Source organism: Sciurus vulgaris (assembly GCF_902686455.1).
Source record: "Sciurus vulgaris genome assembly, chromosome: 10".
NCBI classification, from domain to species: domain Eukaryota; kingdom Metazoa; phylum Chordata; class Mammalia; order Rodentia; family Sciuridae; genus Sciurus; species Sciurus vulgaris.
The window spans coordinates 27,932,534-27,955,962 of record NC_136470.1 but is presented as its reverse complement, the minus strand read 5'-3'; the positions used below and the strand labels follow the sequence as shown (position 1 = coordinate 27,955,962).

The 23,429-nt window shown below is 33.0% G+C and overlaps 1 protein-coding gene across 7 annotated transcripts in view; it reads left to right on the top strand.

The window, feature by feature from the left end:
- Nucleotides 1-23,429, top strand: part of USP25 (ubiquitin specific peptidase 25) — a 143,555-nt gene that overhangs the window by 62,195 nt on the left and 57,931 nt on the right. For all 7 annotated transcript variants that reach the window (XM_079101219.1, XM_079101216.1, XM_079101215.1 and 4 more), the window contains 4 exons: nucleotides 5,026-5,163; nucleotides 8,490-8,566; nucleotides 14,064-14,137; nucleotides 18,398-18,546. In XM_079101219.1, the coding sequence (XP_078957345.1) occupies nucleotides 5,026-5,163; nucleotides 8,490-8,566; nucleotides 14,064-14,137; nucleotides 18,398-18,546 (438 nt within the window). The remainder of the gene's footprint in view (nucleotides 1-5,025; nucleotides 5,164-8,489; nucleotides 8,567-14,063; nucleotides 14,138-18,397; nucleotides 18,547-23,429) is intronic.

Here is a 23,429-nt window from a genome sequence, read left to right as displayed (position 1 = left end):
GGGAATGCAAAATTGGTTCTTCTATTTTAAAATCAGTCAGTTTAATTCAACATATTAACAGACTAAAGAAGGAAAATGGTAGTCTTCTCAATAGATGAAGAAAAAGAATTTGACAAAAGCTAACACTTACTTATGATGCAATCTCCCAAAACTAAGAAAAAGAAAAGAACTTCCTCATCCGGATAAAGCCCATTCACAAAAAATCTCCATGTAATATAATATTTAATGGTGAAAAACAGAATGCTTTTCCACAATAATCAAGATGTCAGCCTTCAACATTTTTTTAAACATTAGACTGACATTCTTAACCAGTGCCAAAGGACAAAAAAAGAAGATTGGAAGTAAGAAAGCAAAACTGTCTATATATTGGATTACCCATGTAGAAAATTCTAAGTACTTTACAAAAAAAGAAAATATGTAAGTATTTCTTGGTTCAAGAACCAAGAAATGAGTAAAATTAAATGGTACAAGGTCAACATACAAAAACATTTGTATTTTTGTATACCAGTAAAAAAATACTTGAGTATAGTGACATATGAAATATGTGAAATACGAAAGACTTAGAACTTTGCTCAAATATGATATGAAAGACCTGTGCTCTGAAAATTCCAGAATATCATTGAGAGAAATTAGGTAAATAAAAGAATATACCATGAATCGGAGGATTCAATATTTTTAGTAATCAGATGTCCCAAGATTAATCTATAGATTTCATGTAATCTCAATCATAATCCCATCAGTCTTTTTTATAGAAATTAGCTGATTGATTCTAAAGTATGTATGGAAATTTAAATATATAGGATAGCAGTAACAATTTTAAAAAGACAAAAAATGTTGGAAAGATTAGTTATTGCCATACTGTGCTGCTGGCCAAAATATAATAATATAGATCAGTGGAGCAGAATAAAGTCCAGAAATAGACCCACACACATGAGGCAAATAGATTTAGTCAGAGTTGCCAAAACAATTTAGTGAGAAAACAGAAAGATCTTCACCTAATAACACATATAAGAAAATGATTTTTAATCTTTACCTGACTCTAAAATAATCTATAGTGGACTATATTGTATTCTTACAAAGAAGAACTTAAACCATAAAATTTCTTGATAAAAGCAGGAGAAAATTTAAGTGTCATTAAACAGTGATTTCTTAAACAGAACAATAAAAAGGCATTGACCATAAAAGAAAAAAAGTAGATAAATTGGCATCAAAATTAATTACTTTAATCTTTGAAAAATTCATGCAAAATGAAAAGGCATGCTACAGACTGAGAAAAATAATTTGTAAGACCAATTGATTACTCTTTTGAGGAAAATATTTGAATAAATGCTCCATGATAAAAGATATGCAGATAGTAAGTAACTAGATTAAAAAATGATCAACATTGCTCGTCATTAGGAAAATAAAGAATAAGCTGAGATTCTCTGTGTACCCACTTGAGTAAACAAAAATTTATAGATAGCTCATATTCAGATGTTGATAGGATGTGGAGCTAGAACTCCATGTCATTATACTAAGATATGGTTTTTATAAAGGAAATTGGAGGAATATATCCACACAAAAACATGTGTATCAGTATCTCCATCAGCTAGAGCCTGATGGATAAATTAGTTGTGGTATATCCCTATAATGAAATACTACACAGCAGTAAAATGGAATGAATTACAAATGCAAACAGTCATATGAATGAAGCTCAAAATAATTAGCTGATTCCAATAAACATGCCTAAAACCAATATAGAGCACTTAATTCCATTTATATAAATTTCTAGAAAATACAAATGACTGTGTTCACCTGGAATTGATGAAGGAATGACAGGGATGAAGAAGTTTTGGAGGGTGATGGACAGGTGTGCTATCTTGAAATTGTGATTCATGATTTCATGAACACATACATGAATGAAGCTTGGAAATTTCTCTATTTGATAATGTACAGAGTGTATTGTTCATCAGTCATGCTTCAACAAACTTGTTAAAAAAACAAAGGCTAAAAGTATTGTGTTCAAATAGTTTCTATTGATATTTTCATAATTTACCAAATAAATTATCTGCTCTTGACTTCATTTATAGTTTTGCCTTTTGAAATTCAAGAATGATTTTCTAGCCTTACGAATTGATTAAGACAAAAATCTGAAAAAGTAGGTTCAAACCTTCAACTTGTTGGCTTAGGATCAGACTTCCTTAACAGGACTCCCATAGCACAAGAAATAAAAACTAGAATCAACCACTGGGATAGATTCAAACTAAAAAGCTTTCTCTCAGCAAAGGAAACTATCAGTAATGTGAACAGAGAGCCTACAGAGTGGGAGAATATCTTTGCCACTCATACTTCAGATGGAGCGCTAATTTCCAGAATCTATAAAGAACTCAAAAAACTCTACACCAAGAATACAAACAATCCAGTCAACATATGGGCTAAGGAAATGAAGAGACACTTCACAGAAGAAGATCTACAAGCAATCAACAGATATATGAAAAAATGTTCACCATCTCTAGTAATAAGAGAAATGCAAATCAGAACTACCCTAAGATTTCATCTCACCCCAATTAGAATGGCGATTATCAAGAACACAAGCAACAATAGGTGTTGGTGAGGATGTGGGGAAAAGGGTACACTCATACATTGCTGGTGGGGTTGCAAATTAGTGCAGCTACTCTGGAAAGCAGTATGGAGATTCCTCAGAAAGCTTAGAATGGAATCACCATTTGACCCAGCTATCCCACTCCTTGGCCTATACCCAAAGGACTTAAAATCAGCATACTACAGAGATACAGCCACATCAATGTTCATAGCTGCTCAATTCAGTATAGCCAGATTGTGGAACCAATCTAGATGCCCTTCAGTTGATGAATGGATAAAGAAACTGTGGCATATATACACAATGGAATATTACTCTGCCATGAAGAATGATAAAATTATGGCATTTGCAGGCAAATGGATGAAATTGGAGGATATCATGCTAAGTGAGATAAGCCAATCTCAAAAAACTAAAGGACGAATGATCTCGCTGATAAGCGGATGAGGACATATGGAGGGGGTAGGAGGGGTTAGTGTTAGGGTTAGGATTAGGTTTAGGGTTAGGGATAAGGTGGGTGGTAAGAATGGAGAAAGGAAGGACTGTATAGAGGGAAAAGAGGGGTTGGAGGGGTGGGGGGGAAGGGAAAAAATAACAGAATGAATCAAACAATATTGCCCTATGTAAATTTATGATTTTCAATTAAAATTTTAAAAAAAGAGATTAAAGTCTCAATTAAAAAAAAAAGACAAAAATCTTTCAGTATATTAAAGTATTTTACTTTTCAAATAAGCTACTCATCAGAATTTCTCTGAATTTTCAAAAATCATTATTTTCTTTATGATTCACCAAGAAATATTTGAAAAACTAATTTGTCTTATGTACACTGATAGATGAAGAACTTAATGACAGGAAACTATTTTTGGAAACAATTTTGTGGGTTACAGTTCAATAAAATTTATACTTTTCAAACTTACATAGGGCAGTTGATGAGAGAATAGGAAGTACTAGAGAGAAAACGTGGATTAGTTTTCTTATTTAGAAATTGGTACTTAACCTTATTCATTGATGATGAAATTTATTATATTTAAATAAAAACTATGCCCCTCATAACTTAATACTTTTATGTCAAGATTAGTGTACTTCATGATTGATTTAATGCTGTGTGTAGTTTTTGGATCAGAAGATAAGTATTTGGAATGAATTTTATTCCCTTCCACCTATTTTTTAGAAGTTCTTTTTGAATGCATTTTGGAGAGCAGTTATTTCCATACAAATTATATTATTTTGGGCAGTAACTCTACAAAGATACACCACTATAATTTTGTAATATTGAAATGTTACTTATGTAAACTTGGTAATTTTTTCTCTTATTAAAGTAGTATATTTAAGCTTTATGTATTAAAATTGTTATTTCAAGAACTAAATATTATAACAATTGCTTGTTTGACCTGTTGTTAGGACACATTTTACTACGTTATGTGAATTACATGCCTCAGAAGTTTTTTTCCTAACAATAAATTGTTATTGATTCATAGTATTTTTATTTATTTATTTATTTTATGGAAGATTTGATTTAATCAGTCAATAAGAATTGAATGCCTGCTATGTGCTTCCACAGTAGCAACACACTGTGGAAGAGTAAAATCTTTGAGAAGCTTAGAGTCTTGTTTAGAATGAAAGTAAGGTTTCAAAGCCTGGCAGGAGGGTGACATATTAACCTCATATGAAGGTCTGACTTAATTAATTTTTAGGTTAATACTGTACCTATTAAACAATTAAATCATATTAGAATTAAATCATATTAAACATTTAGTAATTCAGTTATAAAATAAGTATATACAACTTTATAAAATAATGAATATGAATAACAATATTTATTAAATATTGCTAGTTAGGGTCCTAACAGTAGTCTAATAATTAAGGTCATCACACAGCAGTGGCAGTGGTTATTCATAGTGGAGGGTATTCATTTCAGTAGATATGGAATATGCAGGCATTGGTAACTTAGAGGGGTCTAGAATGACTTCATAGAGGAGGAGAGGTTTTTGCTTAAATGGGTGTATTGGGGAAAAGTACTCAAAGCAGCGCCTGGCATGTAGTGAGCACTCATTGAATGCTGGCTTTTACTGTTTCTCTTGCCATCACCAGCTGGGCCTACATGAATGAGAAGGATTATAATAAACAGACTTGAATGAGGAGGATATTCTTGGCTATGTAATGACATGATTTGCTATGAATATGTGGCATTTATCCTGAAATCGTGAGCCTAGCCTGGTCCCTCTGCTATTTACATGCTTGGCTCCTTCGAGTCCTATAGATGGTAGCAGAACTATTTTTTAAATATGATAGAGAGTGGTAGATTTATGCCTGATCTCTATCAGTTAGTTTAATTTTGGGTTACTATTAATATGAATACTTGCTTACTAGTAAAAATTGCTAATCTTCACTAAGGTTTTTAGATTCTTATCTGTGTTTTTTTTTGTTTGTTTGTTTGTTTTTCTCATTAGGAACATCGGAATTTGCCTTTTATGTGTGAGCTGAGATATCTATTTGCACTTCTTGTTGGTACCAAAAGGAAATATGTTGACCCATCAAGAGCAGTTGAAATTCTTAAGGATGCCTTCAAGTCAAATGACTCACAGCAGGTAGATTTCTTTTACTGTTTATTGACCTTTTGAATTTTATTTAAGCTAATCTGCCCTGCAGTAGTTTATACTAGAATACGTAATAACTTAGGATGTCTCGTTCAACTTTATTACAAATAACCTGAAGTCATTTAATCATTTTATGTTTGGAAGACTTACTTTAAAGTGATGTTGGAAATGTTCAGAAAAGTAAAGTGATTTATTATGATTGAAGTTGATAAGGAAAAATGTGGATAAAATGAAGAATGTTCACCTGTAATTAAAATATCTCAACAAATGTGTGACAACCCAGTGTCAGCATAGTATACATGCTTTTGATATTGCTGTTTTTGCCAATAGGAGGTAATTTTTTTTTTTTAAACCCAGGAAAGGGTTTTGAAAGACCTTGCTGTTTTATTGTTTGCCATTGTTTAAATAGTGCAATCATAGTAGCTAGATTTCCTAAAAACAAAATTGAGAACTTTCATATAGAAATATAAAATATCTGTTAAAAAAACCCAACATTGTCACACATTAAGTAGTCAGAGAAATTAAGGAAAACACAAAAAAATGAAAAAGGTAGTAAGGGTAACAAGTATTGAAAAGACAGCAGTGTTAAAAAGTAAAGGGCAGATGATGAAATCATATTTGAGAAGAGATTTAAAAAGCCAATTTTTTTGTAGTGTAGTTTTTATAGCACTTGAATGTATCTCTGCATATGTGGAACGGGAAGGTTAGGTAGCTCTGAGCAATTCCGTTAACTGCCTTTCCAGTCTGCCTGCCTGTGTACTGCCTTTCCCCCCACCCCCAACTTTAAAATAACACCTGTATGACCAATATAAACAAACAAAAACAAAAAGGGTCTCACATCAAGTTTTCTTCTGTTGATTTTTTTCTTTGTTAAAACCATTTCTAACAATGGCCCCCTGCCTTTTTGGTTCAGCATCATTTCAACTTTTTTACTCCCTATCATAATAACACACAAGGCAAAAGAAATGGTGGGGTCTGATCCCAAACTGCCGTTTTAGGAAAACTTCTTCTGGTTCTGGATACATTTTACTTATGTATTCATTCATTCCTTTATTTTGGTTGCATTCTTTTCTTTTAGTATGTTACTTTCTTCTCCAATGGCACATAATATACAGTTACATTTTGACAGATTAGTTCTGTTGGATTCCTTTTTATCTGGAATTGTTTTTTCCTTTGTTTTTCTTGTTTACTTCCTTTTCTGTTGATGCTTTTCACAGTTGTGTAGTAATATTTGAGTGTCTTCATATTTGAAGATGAGGCCGCATAGACTTCATTTTGAGCCACACATATGCATAGTTGGACTTTCATTTGAGTTGAGTCCAAATGGAAACAGCTCTGCTGTTATGTGCTCCTGAATGCTGCAGTATGGATGCTTTTGCCTTGAGCTGGCAGGGTTGACTAGCTAGTTTTCTTATTGTCGATTCTTTTTCTCTTTTAAAGTAGAGAGAGAGACATTAGTTCAGGTTGAGAGAGGTTTGATTCTCTTCTGTTCCCCAAACTCTTGACTCTGAAGTATACATTATGACTTAGTGGAATAATTCTATAGTGACATATACATCATCAGTTTTATAAGTGAATATATACTTAAATTTTACATTCTTGGTAAATATTTAAAATATATCATGTTTTGAAATATTTTAATGTCTTTATGGGAGACCTTTTTGGTCTAAAGAAGTTCTGTCAATTTTAATCATGCTTTTATTAATTTCCTTTTCAAGTAACAATATTGTAATAATAAAGACTGGTTTTATTTTCTTTTGGTGAAAGATCTAAAGTTTATTTTATAATTGTGAATTTTAGATTGATTGCTAAAATGGAGATTAACTTCTTCTGAAAGACTTGAGAAAAATAGGAAACTTTTTCATTTTTTGTTAGATGTAATCATCAAGATTAGTAAAGTTGAAAAAAATTATGGAAATTTGTGTTAAGGTATTAGATTAGTTCCCTAGGACTGCTCTAACAAATCACCAGAAACCAGGTGGCTTAAAAATATAAAAAAGAAAATTGTTCTTTCATTGTAGAGGCCAGAGTTTCAAAATGAAGGTTCTGGCAGAGCCGTGTACCTTGTAAGCAGTTCTAGGGGGAAAGCCTTTCTTGACTCTACCATTTCTAGGACTTCTGGTTGTGGCAGGATAGCTTCAATTTCTGTGTGTCTTTGCATGTCCTTTTACCTGGAGAGTCTATTTCTTGTCTTCTGTTTCTCACAGGAACATCCATCATTAGATTTTGGTTCTGCTCTTACCATGATGATCTCATCTTGAGATTCTTATGTTAATTATATTTACAAAGATTTTATTCCTTATTCTTAGGTTCTAAGCAATTATGTAATTTGGTGGGCCACTGTAGATGATTATAACTGGATTTTTGTGCTTCTGTAGCTAGCCATCTTTATATGTTTCTAGAGCAATTTACTTAAGCTTTCTAGATGTTAGTATCAATATTTTTCAGGTGAATAGGTTGACCTAGACTCTCCTCTAAAAATATAGCTGGAAAAATATATGATAATTCATTTTATAGTTGGGACTATTTAGATAAGAAAAGGTAAATTACCTGTGCTGATTCATCTGTTTTTTTGCAGTCTTAGTAGGGTCATTTAATTTTTTTTCTTCTGTTCTCTGTGAATCTTTTCTTCTTCCAGCTCATGTTGTTCAAAGAGTTATGGTACTGGATAAGTACATCTGCCACTACCTATCCTTACTTTTCTGTGTTAGGAGAGCAAGGATCAAAGAAGGGGATGTGAAAAAGTGACATATGTGCTGATACTGAATGGAGGATCAATTCGAAGTTCATAGGATCATGGAATCCATGGTTGGGAGTTAGTGGTTAGTTGGACTTAACCTGCTGAAGTAAACAAGTCTTCTGGTACAAGATGGCTATGACTTAGGAAAGTTATGTGTATGAGTTAAATTAAGAAACCAAATTGTCAAAAAAACCTCAAGTTCTTTTTATACAATGCTTTGTAAAATGAAGAACCTTTGTTAATATGATTTTCATTTTACAAAGACTGCAGAGTCCTTTGGACTTCCTTGTGTGTGTGTGTGTGTGTGTGTGTGTACATCCATACATACATACGTATTTTTTTCTCCTAAAGTAAAACTTAGTAACAATGATAGTGTTTTTTCCCTCAAGTAATGATTTCCATATCCTTAAATGTTAAATTTCAAGTGTTCATTGGATTTGGTATGAAACATTTCACATGATACTTTTGTGAAGAGTTGGTATTGTACATTTCAGTGACTGGCTACAGGTTTTATGTTGCAAGAGTTATTATTTTTATTAGTAGGCTAAAAATCAACAAGACTTTTTTCTTTCCACAGCAAGATGTGAGCGAGTTTACACACAAATTATTAGATTGGTTAGAAGATGCCTTCCAAATGAAAGCTGAAGAGGAGACGTAAGTTACCATAAAGTTTAGTGATGGGATTTTAGGAGGTCAATGAATAGGACTCGACTTTTTCCTTACATGTGTTCGTTGTCAGAGAAATGGGAAACCAAGATAACTTGTAGGAGTACCAATTTTAACTGTGTTATTGACAAAAACTGTTTGGAATTTATGTAATCAAATTTTGAGTTGCTTTCATTTTCCAGTATAAGATCAGATCAGAATTTTGTCAGGCAGAGCTAAGAAATGATTCCTGAGAGAGCTGATCTTATGTACTCAGTTCTTCTTAGATTCAATGATCATTTTTCATGAGGAGTAATGGGTTAGTGGTAGAGTAATGGGTTAATGGTGGAGAAATTAAAAAGACTTTAATCTGACAAAGTCCTTTAACCTAGGGACAGGGTTATGAAGTTTCTCCTCAGTATTCCTCAGTATTCCCTACTTCTTATTCTTTGTGTCCATTTGGTTAACTATTAAAACCTTGGTTATTTAATAAAGTATTTTACTGGCCTCCTTGAAAGAGAAGTCAGTGCTTTTAGGGAAACCCTGCTTTCACCCTCATTAGGCCATTCTCCTAATTCTCCATTTGTTCCTTTATTTATTTTCTTGGAACACCAGGTGACTATTTAGATTGTCATCCCGGTCTCTGACATGACCTTACCAGTTGTAGTAATTGAATTAATACATAGAACACAGAGTGAAATCCCAGGCTTAAAATTCTGAGTCTTTTTTCCTATTTTCAAATTATGTCCACCCTTACTGCCCCCAATAAAGTTTACTATAACATGGTTTGAAATGAAAGTAAGGTTCAAGATATTCCAGTCATGCAGTTTTAACAACTAAGAGATGCTTCTGAATTTTAATATCGATTCTTCCCCCATTTTACTGCCAAAATCCAGGGAAATATTAAGCTTCCACATGACATCCCTTTTTTAAATGTGAAATTCTGAGAAGTTATACTCAGAAATCAATATTTTGCCCTGTGATTGCAAGTAAAATAGAGAAGATAACTCATTTCCCAGTCTCTTTTATTTTGTGTGGTCTCAGCTACAAAGCTTGTTGTTTCTGTGCCTGAACAGAGTTGTGATTCTACCACTGCAAGATGTAATCACATACACGTATACATATGTAGTCCTTTGGTGTTTCACGTAATGAATCTCACATACCTTAATTTTAGATTTCAGGACATTGTTAGGACACACATGATTAACATTAGTCTCTTACCTTTGACATTTTGCAGTAAAAGTGGAACTTTAACATCTTGCCTGTCAGTCTAGCAATGTTATTATTCCTAGAACTTGGTGCAGTTTCTCCTCAAGTTGTTACCAAGATCGTAGCAGAAACTTAGGATAATGGTGAACTGAGATAATTGTTAGTTTCAATTCTGTCAGGATGCCAGTCCTGATAGAATTCTATCAGGAAGGCCAGTTGACTGCAGACAGTTCTCTGAACTTAAACTAAGTTGAAAGAAATCTCTCGAGAGTAATCTGATACCAAGTATGTAATACTGAGGGGACAAAATTCCACTCATTGCAAAATGTCTCTGTCACATAATATGGTATTTGAGACCTGCTTTCTTAGACTATTTAGAAGTTTATGATGTGGCAGTTTTGGCCAGTAGGTAGCTTTCATTTTTGTCCATCAAAACTCTGCAGTTGCGTTTTTCTTAGGAGCTCCAGTTTGTCCATTGCCAGTGCTGCAGGGAATGGACGCTTTGTTTGGTAACTTGTTTTTGTGCCATGATGGCTGCCATCACTGCTGTGCAATTGCTTGGGCCTGAGAAGCCTGCCTCGGAGGTTGATCTGTCTTCTCTTTATCTAGTTTCATCTGGAAGATCTCCCCGTGAGATTTCCGAACAAAATCTGCTCTTGCTGTTTTTGACACCTAACTCCCAGCATCCCATGAAGATCATTATCTCTGATATATTTTTTCCTTACATTCTGAATTTTCTAGACTTTGAGTATATTTTTTTCTGCTAAACCTTTTTCTGGGTATGATATGCTTCTGTGTATATAATATATACATATATGTATACACATTTATGTGTATATGTTAAATGTATACATGTTATATATAGTGTATACATATATATGTATAGTTACATTTATATGTGTGTGCATGTATGTATATGTGTATGATGTGTGTGTGTGCGCACACACACTTCTTTTCCCCCTTTCTTCTTTTAAGAAGACTTGACTTAAAAATTTTGACAGTTTAAATTGCTACATCATCCAGAACAATTCAAGGTCATCTTCTTATTCTTTAACTTTGATTCTTGCCTAGTCTTTTGCTTTTTCCTGACTTATTCTTCTGATGTTGTTTTCATAAGTACTTCACAATGAAGGTTAGTGAAATCTGAGTTAGGATATCCAAATTATCTATTATTCAAACACTCTTTTGTTCAACTTTAGCTCTCTTAGTTGGTGGATTCCATCAGGATTATTGTCCTGTTAGGCCATGTGCAGAATTACTCTATGATTGTCCATCCCAGCTTTAGAGAGCTAATGCTAAAAATTCCTTGCTTATGTTCCACTAAGAGTATGAAAAATACTTGTTTTTCCATCTGTGATAACTATATCTCCTCAGGGTACTTTTAGTACTTCTTTGAAAGTTTTACTCTGGAATTCATAGTTTTTACTTTCAGATCTTACCACATTTTCTGTAAGCATTTTATGGAGTGTCATGTCTTCAATACATGACTTCCCAATTGCTTTTTTGTCTGTAGCTTCCAATGTACTGTTTTGAATTCTTATTCCTTCTGAAGGGGTAAGTGTATTGTGATTGTGGAGATCTTGCTTGCTTATTATTGATTTACTTTTTGTGAAATATTTTTGAATCCTAGTCAACTCTTTCCCCCATATTTTAAAATTTGTGCATAATCGGATTATGTTGTACATAATGATGGAATTTGATGTAACATTCATACATGCACACACTATAAGAATCTAATTTGGTGAATATCATTTCTCAGTTTTCCCCTTTTCTTCCCTTCCTTCTCTGCTCCTTTTCCTCTATTCTACCAGTGTCCCTTTGATTTTCATGAGATGCCCAGCCACTGTTCTTTTTCTTTTTCCTCTCTAGCTTGCACATAGGAAAGAAAACATGAACCTTGACTTCCTGAATTTGGCTGATTTTGCTCGACATAATGTTCTCAAATTTCATCCATTTTCATGCAAATAACATCATTTCATTTTTCTTATGGCTGAATCAAATTCCATTATGTGTCCATATCTTAGTCCATTTATCTATTGCTGGACACCTAGGTTGATTCTGTAGTTGGGCAATTGTGAATTCTGCTGCTATAAACATGGACATGCATATATCACGAGAGTATGATGACTTTAATTCTTTAGTATAATAATGGAGTGTATCGCTGGGTCACTTGGTGGTTCCATTCCTAGTCTTTTGAGGAACCTCCATACTTACTTCCATAGTGCTTATACTAATTTACAATCCCACCAGCAGTGTAAAAGTTTTCCTTTTTCTCCACATCCTCTCCAGCATTTATTATTATTATTTTTTTTAATTTTGGTATTGGGGATTGAACTTAGGAGTACTTTACCACTGAGCTACATACCCCATCCCCTTCTTCCTCTTTTTAAAAAATTTTGAGACAAGGTGTCCTTTCTAAATTTCTGAGACTGGCCTTGCACTTTCAGTCCTCCTACCTCAGCCTCTTGAACTGCTGGGATTACAGAGCTTACTGTTTGCATTCTTGATGGTTACCATTCTGACCAGAGGGAGATTCATCAGCCATGCGTTTTTTTTGAGAAGTGTGTGTTTAGTTCATTGCCCCATTTATTAATTGGGTTAGTTGTTTTTGTGATGTTAAGTTTTTTGAGTTCTTTTTATATTCTGAATGTGAATCTTCTGTCAGAATAGCTAGCAAAGATTTTCTTCCATTATATAAGTTCTCTTTCACATTCCTAATTGTTTCCTTTTCAATGTAGAAGCTTTTTAATTTGCATCCCATTTGTTAACTCTTGGCATTATTTTCTGAGGTCAGGGGTCCTGTTAAGAAGGAGTTGCATAGTTTTTAGTCTCATTCCTAGGATTTTGGGTTGATTTTTGTTCAGGGTAAGAGATAAGGGTCTAGTTTCGTTCTTCTGCATATGGATAACTTGTTTTCCCAACACCATTTATAGTAACTGCAACAGCATGAATGATTGGGCAGGAATTATATAAACCAAATCTTTCTAAAATATTGTAAAAATTCATTAAAAGAATAAGATGAGATAGGGTGGTAAAAGAAAATTTAGAATGTTCAAAATGTGAACAGAGAATATAGAAAAGATGTATCAAGTGATGAGTATAGAAGGAGGAGAAAAAGTAGAAAAAACAAAGGGAGAGAGAAGAGAATTGGACTGTTAGTGGGACAAAATATGAAAGAGAAATGAACAAAAGAAAACCAAAATAAACAAAAATCCTCTCAAAACATAAGACAAGGAATAATAAGTATCCTAAAAAATAAGTTGGTTTCATGTAGTAGCTAAAAATGAGGAAAAAGAAACAAATATGTATACTTATGTGTTCGTGGCTTTATATAACATAATTAAATTGTGTGTGGGCAGGTTCACCTTATATTTACCTGAAAGTGAAGTGCCAACCAAGTGTTTTGAATAGCACTAAAGATTAACCCAGTACTACTTGGATTATTATAAGAATTAAGTGAAGGATTTACCATGTTATTCTAAGGATTAAATGATGACCCATATAATACATTTATCCAGAGGCACCTAGTGTTCCCCCATATCAAAAATAGTACTTTACAAATCAGTTGTATTCATTTAAATATAAAATTAAAGAATAAAAATTCTGTATATGTGACTGCAACACATTTTATATACAATAAGGCCAAGACCAGCTTTGTCTTTCAGGGCCACATAGTACAAATCCCAAAAGGATAATTTAAAAATTGTAAAAAGAAAAAAAATAACAGATCTCACTTGTTAAACAATTTGGAAAATTAACAGACTAATTTGGAGCAACATGAAACTCAAAAAAGATGGGCTAGCTTTGCAGCTCCTCTGACTGAGATGGTATAACTTTGTCCTTCATTTGTGAAAGCCATTGTTTTTGGATTTTATGCACTCTTTTATCTACATGTGGAAAATAACTGTGTTGTAGAAGTCTATTCTGACTAAAAGACTTCCCAACAAGTCTTTAAGTAACTACGTATTGTAGGCATAAAGTTTGAGACTGAAATGTGTGACAACAGAAAGAGGAAGGTCATCATGAACACACGCTGTCAGGTTCTCTTCTAAGTTTTTTCATGCAGTTGCTCATATTAGCCCTTAAAACAGTGTCATGAGTGCTTAGTTGACAGGAGAAGAAATGGAAAAATAAATAGAAGTACTTTGCCTAAGATCACATGATAAATAACAGAGCCATGTGTAGTGATAGCCACGTAAATGAAATGTTACCATCTTGTCATATATTTTAATGTTTTCTCTAATATTTGTAGATCCAAAAATTATAAGTACTTTTGTATTTTTTTAATATGCTTTAGGGATGAAGAGAAGCCAAAGAACCCTATGGTAGAGTTGTTCTATGGAAGATTCCTAGCTGTGGGAGTGCTTGAAGGTACAGTTAACATGTTTGCTTTTTATTACAAGTGAAAGAGATGTTATTATCCATTAGTTCAATTGTCTTGATAGTGACTCTGTGTTTGTGGAAAGATTTTTATTTTTAATTTGACTTATTGTCTGAAAGTCTCTTGTATTGCTCCTACTGATCATTTGCACACAGAGCACAGAATTGAAAGAAAAGGTATAGAAGAGCATTTTCACATGCTAATTGATACTTTATTTTATGCTAATGTTCTTGCCACTGAGAGAGCCTCTGTTGTACTGGGAATTGTTGAAATGAAGAAATTAATGGGATGTTAGGGAGCTGACATGAGACTCAAAAAGTTTCAGATATTTGAACTTTTTAGATATTTGAACATTTTAGATGTTCAGATTGGAGATGTTCAGTTGGTAATCTCTATGTAAATATTCCAAAATCAGAAACGCTTCTGATCCTAAGCATTCCAGATAAGGGATATGCAGCCTGAAATGGAGTTAAATGCCAGGCTTGGTATGATGCTCAGTTTTTAAATTTTTTTCTTTTTTCTTTTTTTTAGTATTGAAAGCTGAATTTAGCAACTTAGCATAGAGTGTTGCAGGATTCTCATTTTCTGGGTAATATGAAATTATTTAGATTCTGGTTTTCAAGAAAAGATTGTATTCTTTATCTTTTGAAAAATCTGTTAAGAATGTTAGTACTCATTCTAGGCTAGTTACCTATTCCTTAAAATTTGGGTGTAGCTGGTTTTCTGAAATGGATAAGGGAATCAGACTCATTAGATATATCTTCATTTAACAGTATTTTTAAGTCCCAAGCCATAGAGAAAAAAGTATTCTTGAAAAGTAGTTTTTCTCATATGGCCCCATCCATCAACTTTTGAAAGTAAGTTTTTTTAGGTCACCCAAAATACAAAGTTTGGACAATTGTTTTTCCTTCACATCCTTAAATAGTGGATTCTCATGAAATTATGTTTGAAGTTGATAATTGGGATTCATAAAAAGGAAGTTACTAAGTCAACTTTTAGTCAGGCATTTGAAAGGTTACATTGAGGTTTAGAACATTTTTGTTTATTTCAAATGTCAAGTGTTTATTATTTAGGTTTATATAAGTGAAATACTTCTCATAGAGTATTACATTGGGCCAGCTATGCTATTCTGATTTTATGTGAAGTAGAACACTATCTGAAGCTGTGAATAGGTTCAATCAGGTTGAGACTGGGCACTGGATCTAATATGCTCTGTGAGTGCTTCTACTTATGTTATATTAGTTCTTAAAACTGGTTGTTATTAAGCTGAGTGTGGTGGTGCATGTCTCAAAATAGAAATAAAAAGTTCTGGGAATAAATAAAAACAAAAAAAGGTGGTCATAATTAAAATGTAACAATTTGTCAATCAATGTTGAAATTTTTGTATTCAATATAAGTAAGTTGCTTCAAAGCTGTTGTGCTAAATAAATGTGACTTTTTTTGGAGTATGTATTTTTTTTAGTTTTTTTTTTTTAAATTTACTTATTTATTTTTAACAGGTTGCATTTTGATTCAGTGGGGTACATCATTTAGTTTCTATGGTTGTGCATGGTAGATTCATACCATTTGTGTAATCATACATGTCTGTCTCATGTAATGATGTCTATCTCATTCCACCATTTTTTATACCCCCCTCTCATTTCCCTCTACGTAATCTAAAGTTCCTCCATTCTTAATATGTTTCCATTTGAACTATATTGCAGTAAAAATAGTTTATCCTAGAGCACTTATCATTTTTACACTATTACATCACTTTTACATCGTTATTTCCCTAAAGCTTTATTTCAGACCAGTGCTTTTCCTTGAGGGTGATTTTGGGTTTGCTTGCTAAAACACTCCCACTGCAAAACTTCCTTTGTTTTGAGAACCTCTAGTCCATTGACCCTTGCATTCCATCTCTCTTGGAACTGGTCTGTACTTTACTTTCTTCCCTGTCCATTAAGATCACTTTTAAAATTACCTAAAATCATCTTTCTTCTATTCCTTTCTGGTCCCTGATTATTCTCTAACCCTCATTGAGCTATTCATATTCTTTCTTCGTGTACTGAGTACTGAATGTTGCTGGGTAAAAGTCAACTACTGGCCAATTAAAACAGAACATGAATTTGTAGTAATAGTGCAGAAGTGAAACCTTGGAAAAGGGACTGGGGAGAGTGAACTGAGCCTCAGTGGTCTTGTATCTCTGACCCCATCTGGCAATGGTATTTGCTTTTTGTAATCACTGATGTCTGTCATGTTTTCTGCAATAAATTTTCATCTTTTCTGCTCCTTCATTTCCACTCACCTTTGTCTCTTCATTCTCTTAGAAACATGTTACCTCAGATTTCAGGGATTTATTGTGCAACTGATAAAACTTAGTTAACATGGGTCCTACCCAAGGCTCTGAGTTTACTTCTATGTCTGTAATTTTGTATTGTATTTCTTAACCACTTCCCCGAATATGGAAGCCTTTGGATCCATCACCACCTCTGCCATATTCTGTCTCACCAAATAATAAAGGAAATATTGTTTTATATAAAAACACTTTTATAAGTGTTTAGAATTCCATCTCTTCGTGCTTTCACTTAGACCTTACTCCATAATCTCACTTTTTCCCAGTGTCTTGGACTTTTTTTCCTCCTCTGTCTTTATCTTCAATATTTAGACATATTCTAATATCTTACATCTTGAAATAAAAAAAAAAAAAAAGACTCCCTTCTCGTATTTTTTCCCCAGAATCCCTTTGCATTCCTATTCAGAGTCAATCTCCTTAGAAGAGAAGTGTCTGCTTCCCTGGCTTACTTCTCATTTACTCAGCCTTTCTGCTTTAGCTCCTAACCATCCAGCTTCTCAAAAGGGATCTTAGGTCACTGATGTTCTTCTACATATGGTCCTTCCTAGAAGTCATGCTTGTAGTCTTTGTATCTAAAGATAGGAGATCCTTGGGACTCAGCTTAGTTCCTCTCTTCTTCCTATCTGATCCCTAGGCAGTTTCACCCATTGCCTTGATTTACTATCAGTAAGCACTTCTCCAGCTATTCGTATCTTCAGACCAGACTGTTAATAGTTATAGGTTTATATATCCAGCTCTCTTTTCACATTAAAATGTCATGGACCGTTCTGAGTCAGTAATTTCCATGACTGCCTCAAAACAACCGTTAAAAAATATGTCTTTGCTCTCCCTTTGGTAGTGCTGCTTTCAGTCCATAAAATCAGTCTCATTCTTCCTGCTAGAAATCTGAATGTCATTCTTGATAACTTCCTTGTTCTGCTGTCTTTTGTCCTGTCTACAGGCCAGTTGGTTAAGTCCTGTGGTGCTCCCTTTTGTATAAATGTGTGAATTTACTTAATTTCATCTGTTTTTGTAATTTTTTTAATTAATACCTAATCCATACACCTTTATTTCTGTGTGGATTCTGCAGTTGTCTCCTCATGGTCCATTATCCACTTTGCAAAGAGGCTTGAAAGACATTTCAAGACATAAATCTGATTCTATTATTTCTGTGTTTAACTGTTCAATGACTTTCCATTTTGCTCAGAATACAATGAAAATTATCTTAATAGGACTATGTGACCTTATAAATTTTAAACCTGCTGGATTTTTCATTATTATCTTCCTGTTTACCCAAACTGTACTGGCTTTGTTTTCCTTAAGTAGGCCACGTTCTTTGCATCCTTGAAGTCCTTGCCTTGCTGTTCCCTGGAAAAGAGTACTCCCTAGCCCTCTTCCCCACTCTGGCCTGGCTAACTTCCACTCACTGTACTATGTTAGCTCTCCTTCTATACCTTCTCATAGCGCTCATTCTCCATATTTTTAATAATAACTATAATAATAAGCAATAAGTGGCTTATAGTATATGAGCAATTAGTGTACATAATGCCTTCCAAACTGAACAGTTTCTTCAACTCAGGACCGTATCTGTTATTCACTGCTATGTATATACTAGATATTTAGTATGATTTCTTGTCCTGAGAAGGTGCTTCTTACAATAGTGTGTGTGTGTGTGTGTGTGTGTGTGTGTGTGTGTGTGTGTGTGTGTGTGTGTGCATGTGTGTAATTACATACATACTTATGGGTATATGATTAATATCTATGACTGGATGTAAGGGTGCATGTGTATATAGGTAAACCAATAAGAAAATTATACTAATTCTTTTTCTCTGGAATATAATCAATCACTTTTACAGTTCAGGTTCAGGAAAATATTCATATATACTTTTTGCTGAAAAACCATATTGAAGAGATTAATTAACTTTTCCCCTTTCTATAGGTAAAAAATTTGAAAATACTGAAATGTTTGGTCAGTATCCTCTTCAGGTCAATGGGTTCAAAGATCTGCACGAGTGCCTAGAAGCTGCAATGATTGAAGGAGAAATTGAGTCTCTACATTCAGAGAATTCAGGAAAATCAGGCCAAGAGGTAATCTTAGCATTTTCAGTATCTCCTTCCATCTCCAGGTCTTTCTTACAATGGCATCGAGCACAATTTAAGGTTTTAATTATACAATTCCTAATAATGGAGAAAATACTCAGGCAAAATAGGTTTGGTTTTAATTTTGGCAGTTTAGACATATGTAGAAATTATGCACAGTTTCATCTATGAGTCTATGTAAAATTATCACTTAAATTATCTCAAAAAAATTTTTTTGTTAAAAACCCATCTTTAGTCTTTTTATATTTTAATTTTTTTGTTTTTCAATCAAGGTATAAGCCATTAGCAGTGTGCTAGTTCTACACTTTAAAAAAGAAAAACATTGATACTAGGGTGGACTTTTATATAGGTATATGTTACTTTTATCAAATATTGTTGGAATTTGTTCAAGCTTCCATAGGAAATATTGCCCTCCCTTTTTTGTAAAATTGCTATGAATGCATGAAGTCAAATGGAAGAACTTACTTTCTCAAGAAAAAAGTAATTTAAAAAACATAATATAACCCTATTATTTATCTTTTCTGATCTCTCTCCACCCTGTTTGTTTCTCCATCTCTCTTCATCACCATCTCTCTGTCTATCCATTTCATGTATTTTATCTGTTGGGGAGGCGTGACACTATAATAGAAAACAAAGTACAGATCATGTGCCCTGAAATCAGTCATTGTGAAACAATTACTGATAGTTATCTAGATGTAAGCTCCATGTGTGAGGGCATAGATCTTTATCTCTGTTGTTCACTACAGTGTCCTTAGTGGGTAGTGTGGGGTGACTGCAGATAGAATTACATCATAAGTATTCTCTGTCTCATGCTTAGCAAAAAGTTTGCAAGGTCTTTGTACTGAATAGGTAGGTGCTTAATAAATATTTAGTAATAATATATTTATTTTTAAAAAAAGTCTTGGGTTTTTGTTCATTTGAGAATAAATTGCATTTGTAAGTTTTTTAGAAAGGTGGTGATTAACCATTTCCTGTTTTAGTTTCAAGCTCACTTTCTTCTCTTCCCTCACACACTCAAACAAAATAAGAAAAAATATTTAAACCAAAAAATTTAGATTTTTAAAGAATATTTTATATTAATTACTAACTAATAATTTTAATTATTTAAACATTTATTTTAAATTTTTTGGTTTTTTGTTTTGAAAGGGAGTGAGTGAGAGGGAGATTATATTAGAAATAGTTTTTCCTTTCTACATCATGAATCATCTGTTTAAGTGATTCTCATAGATGCTGAAGCTGTACTTTAATGCTGTCAAATAAGAGTCTAGGCAGGGATATAACACATGGGTATAAGAGCTCTACAAGTGATTCTGTCATAGAGCTCTGAGAATGTTTTAATTCAGCTGGCTCAATTTTATAATTGGTACAGAGATCTCTAAAGATTGGGGCTTTTGCAGGTTTTCATATGGAAAAAGAAAACAGATCCCCTGAAATCTTACCTGTTTGCTATTAAATAAAAGGGTAATGAGTTTGGGGAAGGAAAGCATGGATGGCATTTTTCCTTATATTGACTGAATAGTTTTTAAGTGAAATATACTGTGTTCTATTGTTAAATAATTTCTCATTTTTCTAGTTTTTAAAAAATTGATTATCTTACATAGAATCGGAATTTATTTATTCAACACATTTTTTTTTTTTTTTTTTTTTTTTTTTTTTTATTTTTTGGGTACCAAGATTGAACTCAGGGTCACTCAACCACTGAACCACATCCCCAGCCCTATTTTGTATTTTATTTAGAGATAGGGTCACTGAGTTGCTGAGCCCCTCGCTTTTGCTAAGGCTGGCTTTGAACTCGAGATCCTCCTGCCTCAGCCTCCGCAGCCACTAGGATTACAGGCATGCATCAGCACACCTGGCTAACACATTTTCTTTTTATCCTCCATCATTTTACTGGCTTTATAATCTAATGCTCCATAGTCCAATGTGTATTTTCTGTCTGGTTTTTCCATCTCACCTGAGGAATACATGGTTTGTCATTTTCTCTGAATGAGCGGTCTGAAAACAGTTTCAAAAACAGCAAATTTGATTAACTATGATTCTTACCATCAGTTGTCTAGATTTGCTAGAGATAATAATAATAATAATAATAGTTTTCTTAATAATTCAACCTGTTTTTAAGAGAGACTGTCAATGACTAGAGTTTAATATTTTTTATTGATGTTTAAATCACTGCATATTTTATTCTTTCAGACAATATTTTATTTCTTCATGAAACCATTATTGTTTCTTAATTATACAACCAAACCATGAAAAATATTTAAATGAAAATATTTAAATATCATTTTAATTATTTTAAATAATACTAATTACTTTATATTAAATTTTAACAAATAATTTTAATTATTTAAAATTTGGGGCTATTATTGGTATAATTCCTGTGAATAGTAGCTTTTTCTTTTCACTAGTATTTCCAAAAAAATGATTTTACTTTGACACATACAAAAAAACTCTTGTTGAAATAGCTGCAGACAACTAATACAGGAAGAGTGCCAGTGTCTAAAATTGCTTATGTTGAAACACTGAATGGGCTATGAATTTAAATTTCTAGAGTGGTATACTAAATAAACATACTGAATAAATTAAAAATGGTTGTATGCAATATAACTATAGCCATGTGTCTCCTAACACTTGTGACACATTCTAAGAAATGTATTCTTAGGAATTTTGTTATTATATGAATAATAGCACACCTACACAAACCTGCGTGTCTAGGTCAATCACTTGGCATGGCCTAATGTGCCATGAATCATAGACACAGCAAAAATGAGATATATGAGGCTGCTGCCAGAATATGACGTACTGTTTTGCAGTAAAGTTTTCTTTTTGTAAGCAGAAAGAACATACTCTAAAATAATTGTAAAAACTGATATAGTAAATACGCATGTATTTGCTAGTAACATTTATTGTCATCAAGTATTATGTACTGTACATAGTTATATATGCTATAGTTTTACATGACTAGCAGTGCAGATCTGTTTTCAACAGTATCATTTACAGATGTATCAGTAATACCTTGCACTGGGATATCATGAGGTGATAGGAATTTTTGAGTTCTATTATGATCTTACAGGACTTTTCTCATATATGCATTCCATCACTGATACAAACATAGTTATGCTGTGCATGACTGTACTCACAAAACAGTTTTCTGATTTTTAAATTTTTTTGATTTTTTAAAATTTGTTCTTTTTAGATATGCATTACAGCAGAGTGCATTTTGACATACTATGCATACATATATTATAACTTATTAGGATCACATTCTTCTTGTTGTACATGATGTGGAATTACACTGGTCGTGTATTCATATATAAGAATAGGAAAGTTTTGTCTTTTAATTCTACTATTTTTTCCTGTACCCATCCTCCCTCCTTTCCCTTCATTTCCCTTGTCTAATCCAATGAACTTCTATTCTGTGCCTCCCTCCCCCACCGCACACACATTATAGTGGATTAGCATCCACATATCAGAGACTACAGTCAAGACTTGGGTTTTTGGGGACTGGCTTATTTCACTTACATGATAGTCTCCAGTTTCATCCATTTACCAGCAAATGCCCTAATTCTATTCTTCTTTACGGCTGAGTAATATTCCATTGTGTATATATGCCACATTTTCTTTATCCATTCATCTGTTGAAGGGCCCCTAACTTGGTTCCATAGCTTAGTTATTCAGAATTGAGCTCTATAAACATCGATACGAGAGTGGATACATCACTCTCGTATGCTGATTATAAGTCCTTTGTATATAGAGCAGTGGGATAACTGAGTCAAATGGTGGGTTCCATTCCAAGTTTCCTGAGGATTCTCCATGCTGCTTTCCAGAGTGGTTGCACCAATTTGTAGTCCCACCAGCAATGTTTGAGTGTACCCTTTTCCCTACATCCTCTCCAACATTTATTGTTACTTGTATTCTTTCTTGATTGTTGCATTCTGACTGGAGTGAAGTGAAATCTCAGTGTAGTTTTAATTTGCATTTCTATAATTACTAGAGATGTTGAACATTTTTTCATATATTTGTTGACCTATTGTATTTCTTCTGTGAAATGTTTGCTCAGTTCTTTTGCCCATTTATTAATTATGTTGTTTGGTTTTTGTTTTGTTTTGCTTTTCATGTTTTTGCATTCTTTGCATATCCTAGAGATTAATGTTCTATCGGAGGTACAGGTGGCAAAGATTTTCTCCCATTCTGTAGGCTTTTCTTCTCTATCTTGATTGTTTCCTTTGCTGTGAAGAAGTTTTTTGTTTGATACCTTCCCATTTATTGATGAGGAAATGCTTTCATAACAGAGACCTATTACATCCTTTTGTGAGATGTGCAAGCTAATTATGTTTCCTAGACTTCATGGCTTATAGAAGAGCATGCCACAATGTGGGTCATTTCATTTTTCTTAGCCATTGTAGATTCAAATGAATTAAAATGTGTAACTATTTAATTTTAATAATGACACTTAAAGTAATAAAATGTGAAAGTAGCTGTTCTTAAAATATACTTGTTTGAATATCACAAAATTGAATATGGAATATTAATTATCATAAGAGGTCAGAAGTTTTTATGAGATTTATGAGGTAATGTTTTAAAATTTTACAGTACTTATAAGTATGAATATGAAGTAACTAAAAAATTCTCACCAGTGTTGTGAGATCAATAAGTAAATAAACTTTCTTATCAAATTTTAAACTTGGATGTGTTTAATATTAGGTCTTTCACAATATTTATCTATCCCATTATAGGTAATATCCTTATAAACAAATTCTTAAATCTTAACTTTGGGTAAAAATAACATATATACAGTTCAGGAAATCTCAGTTCAGCTAATCATTAGCTGTTTTGGACGGAGAAATAATATTTAATAACCATTTATTTTATTA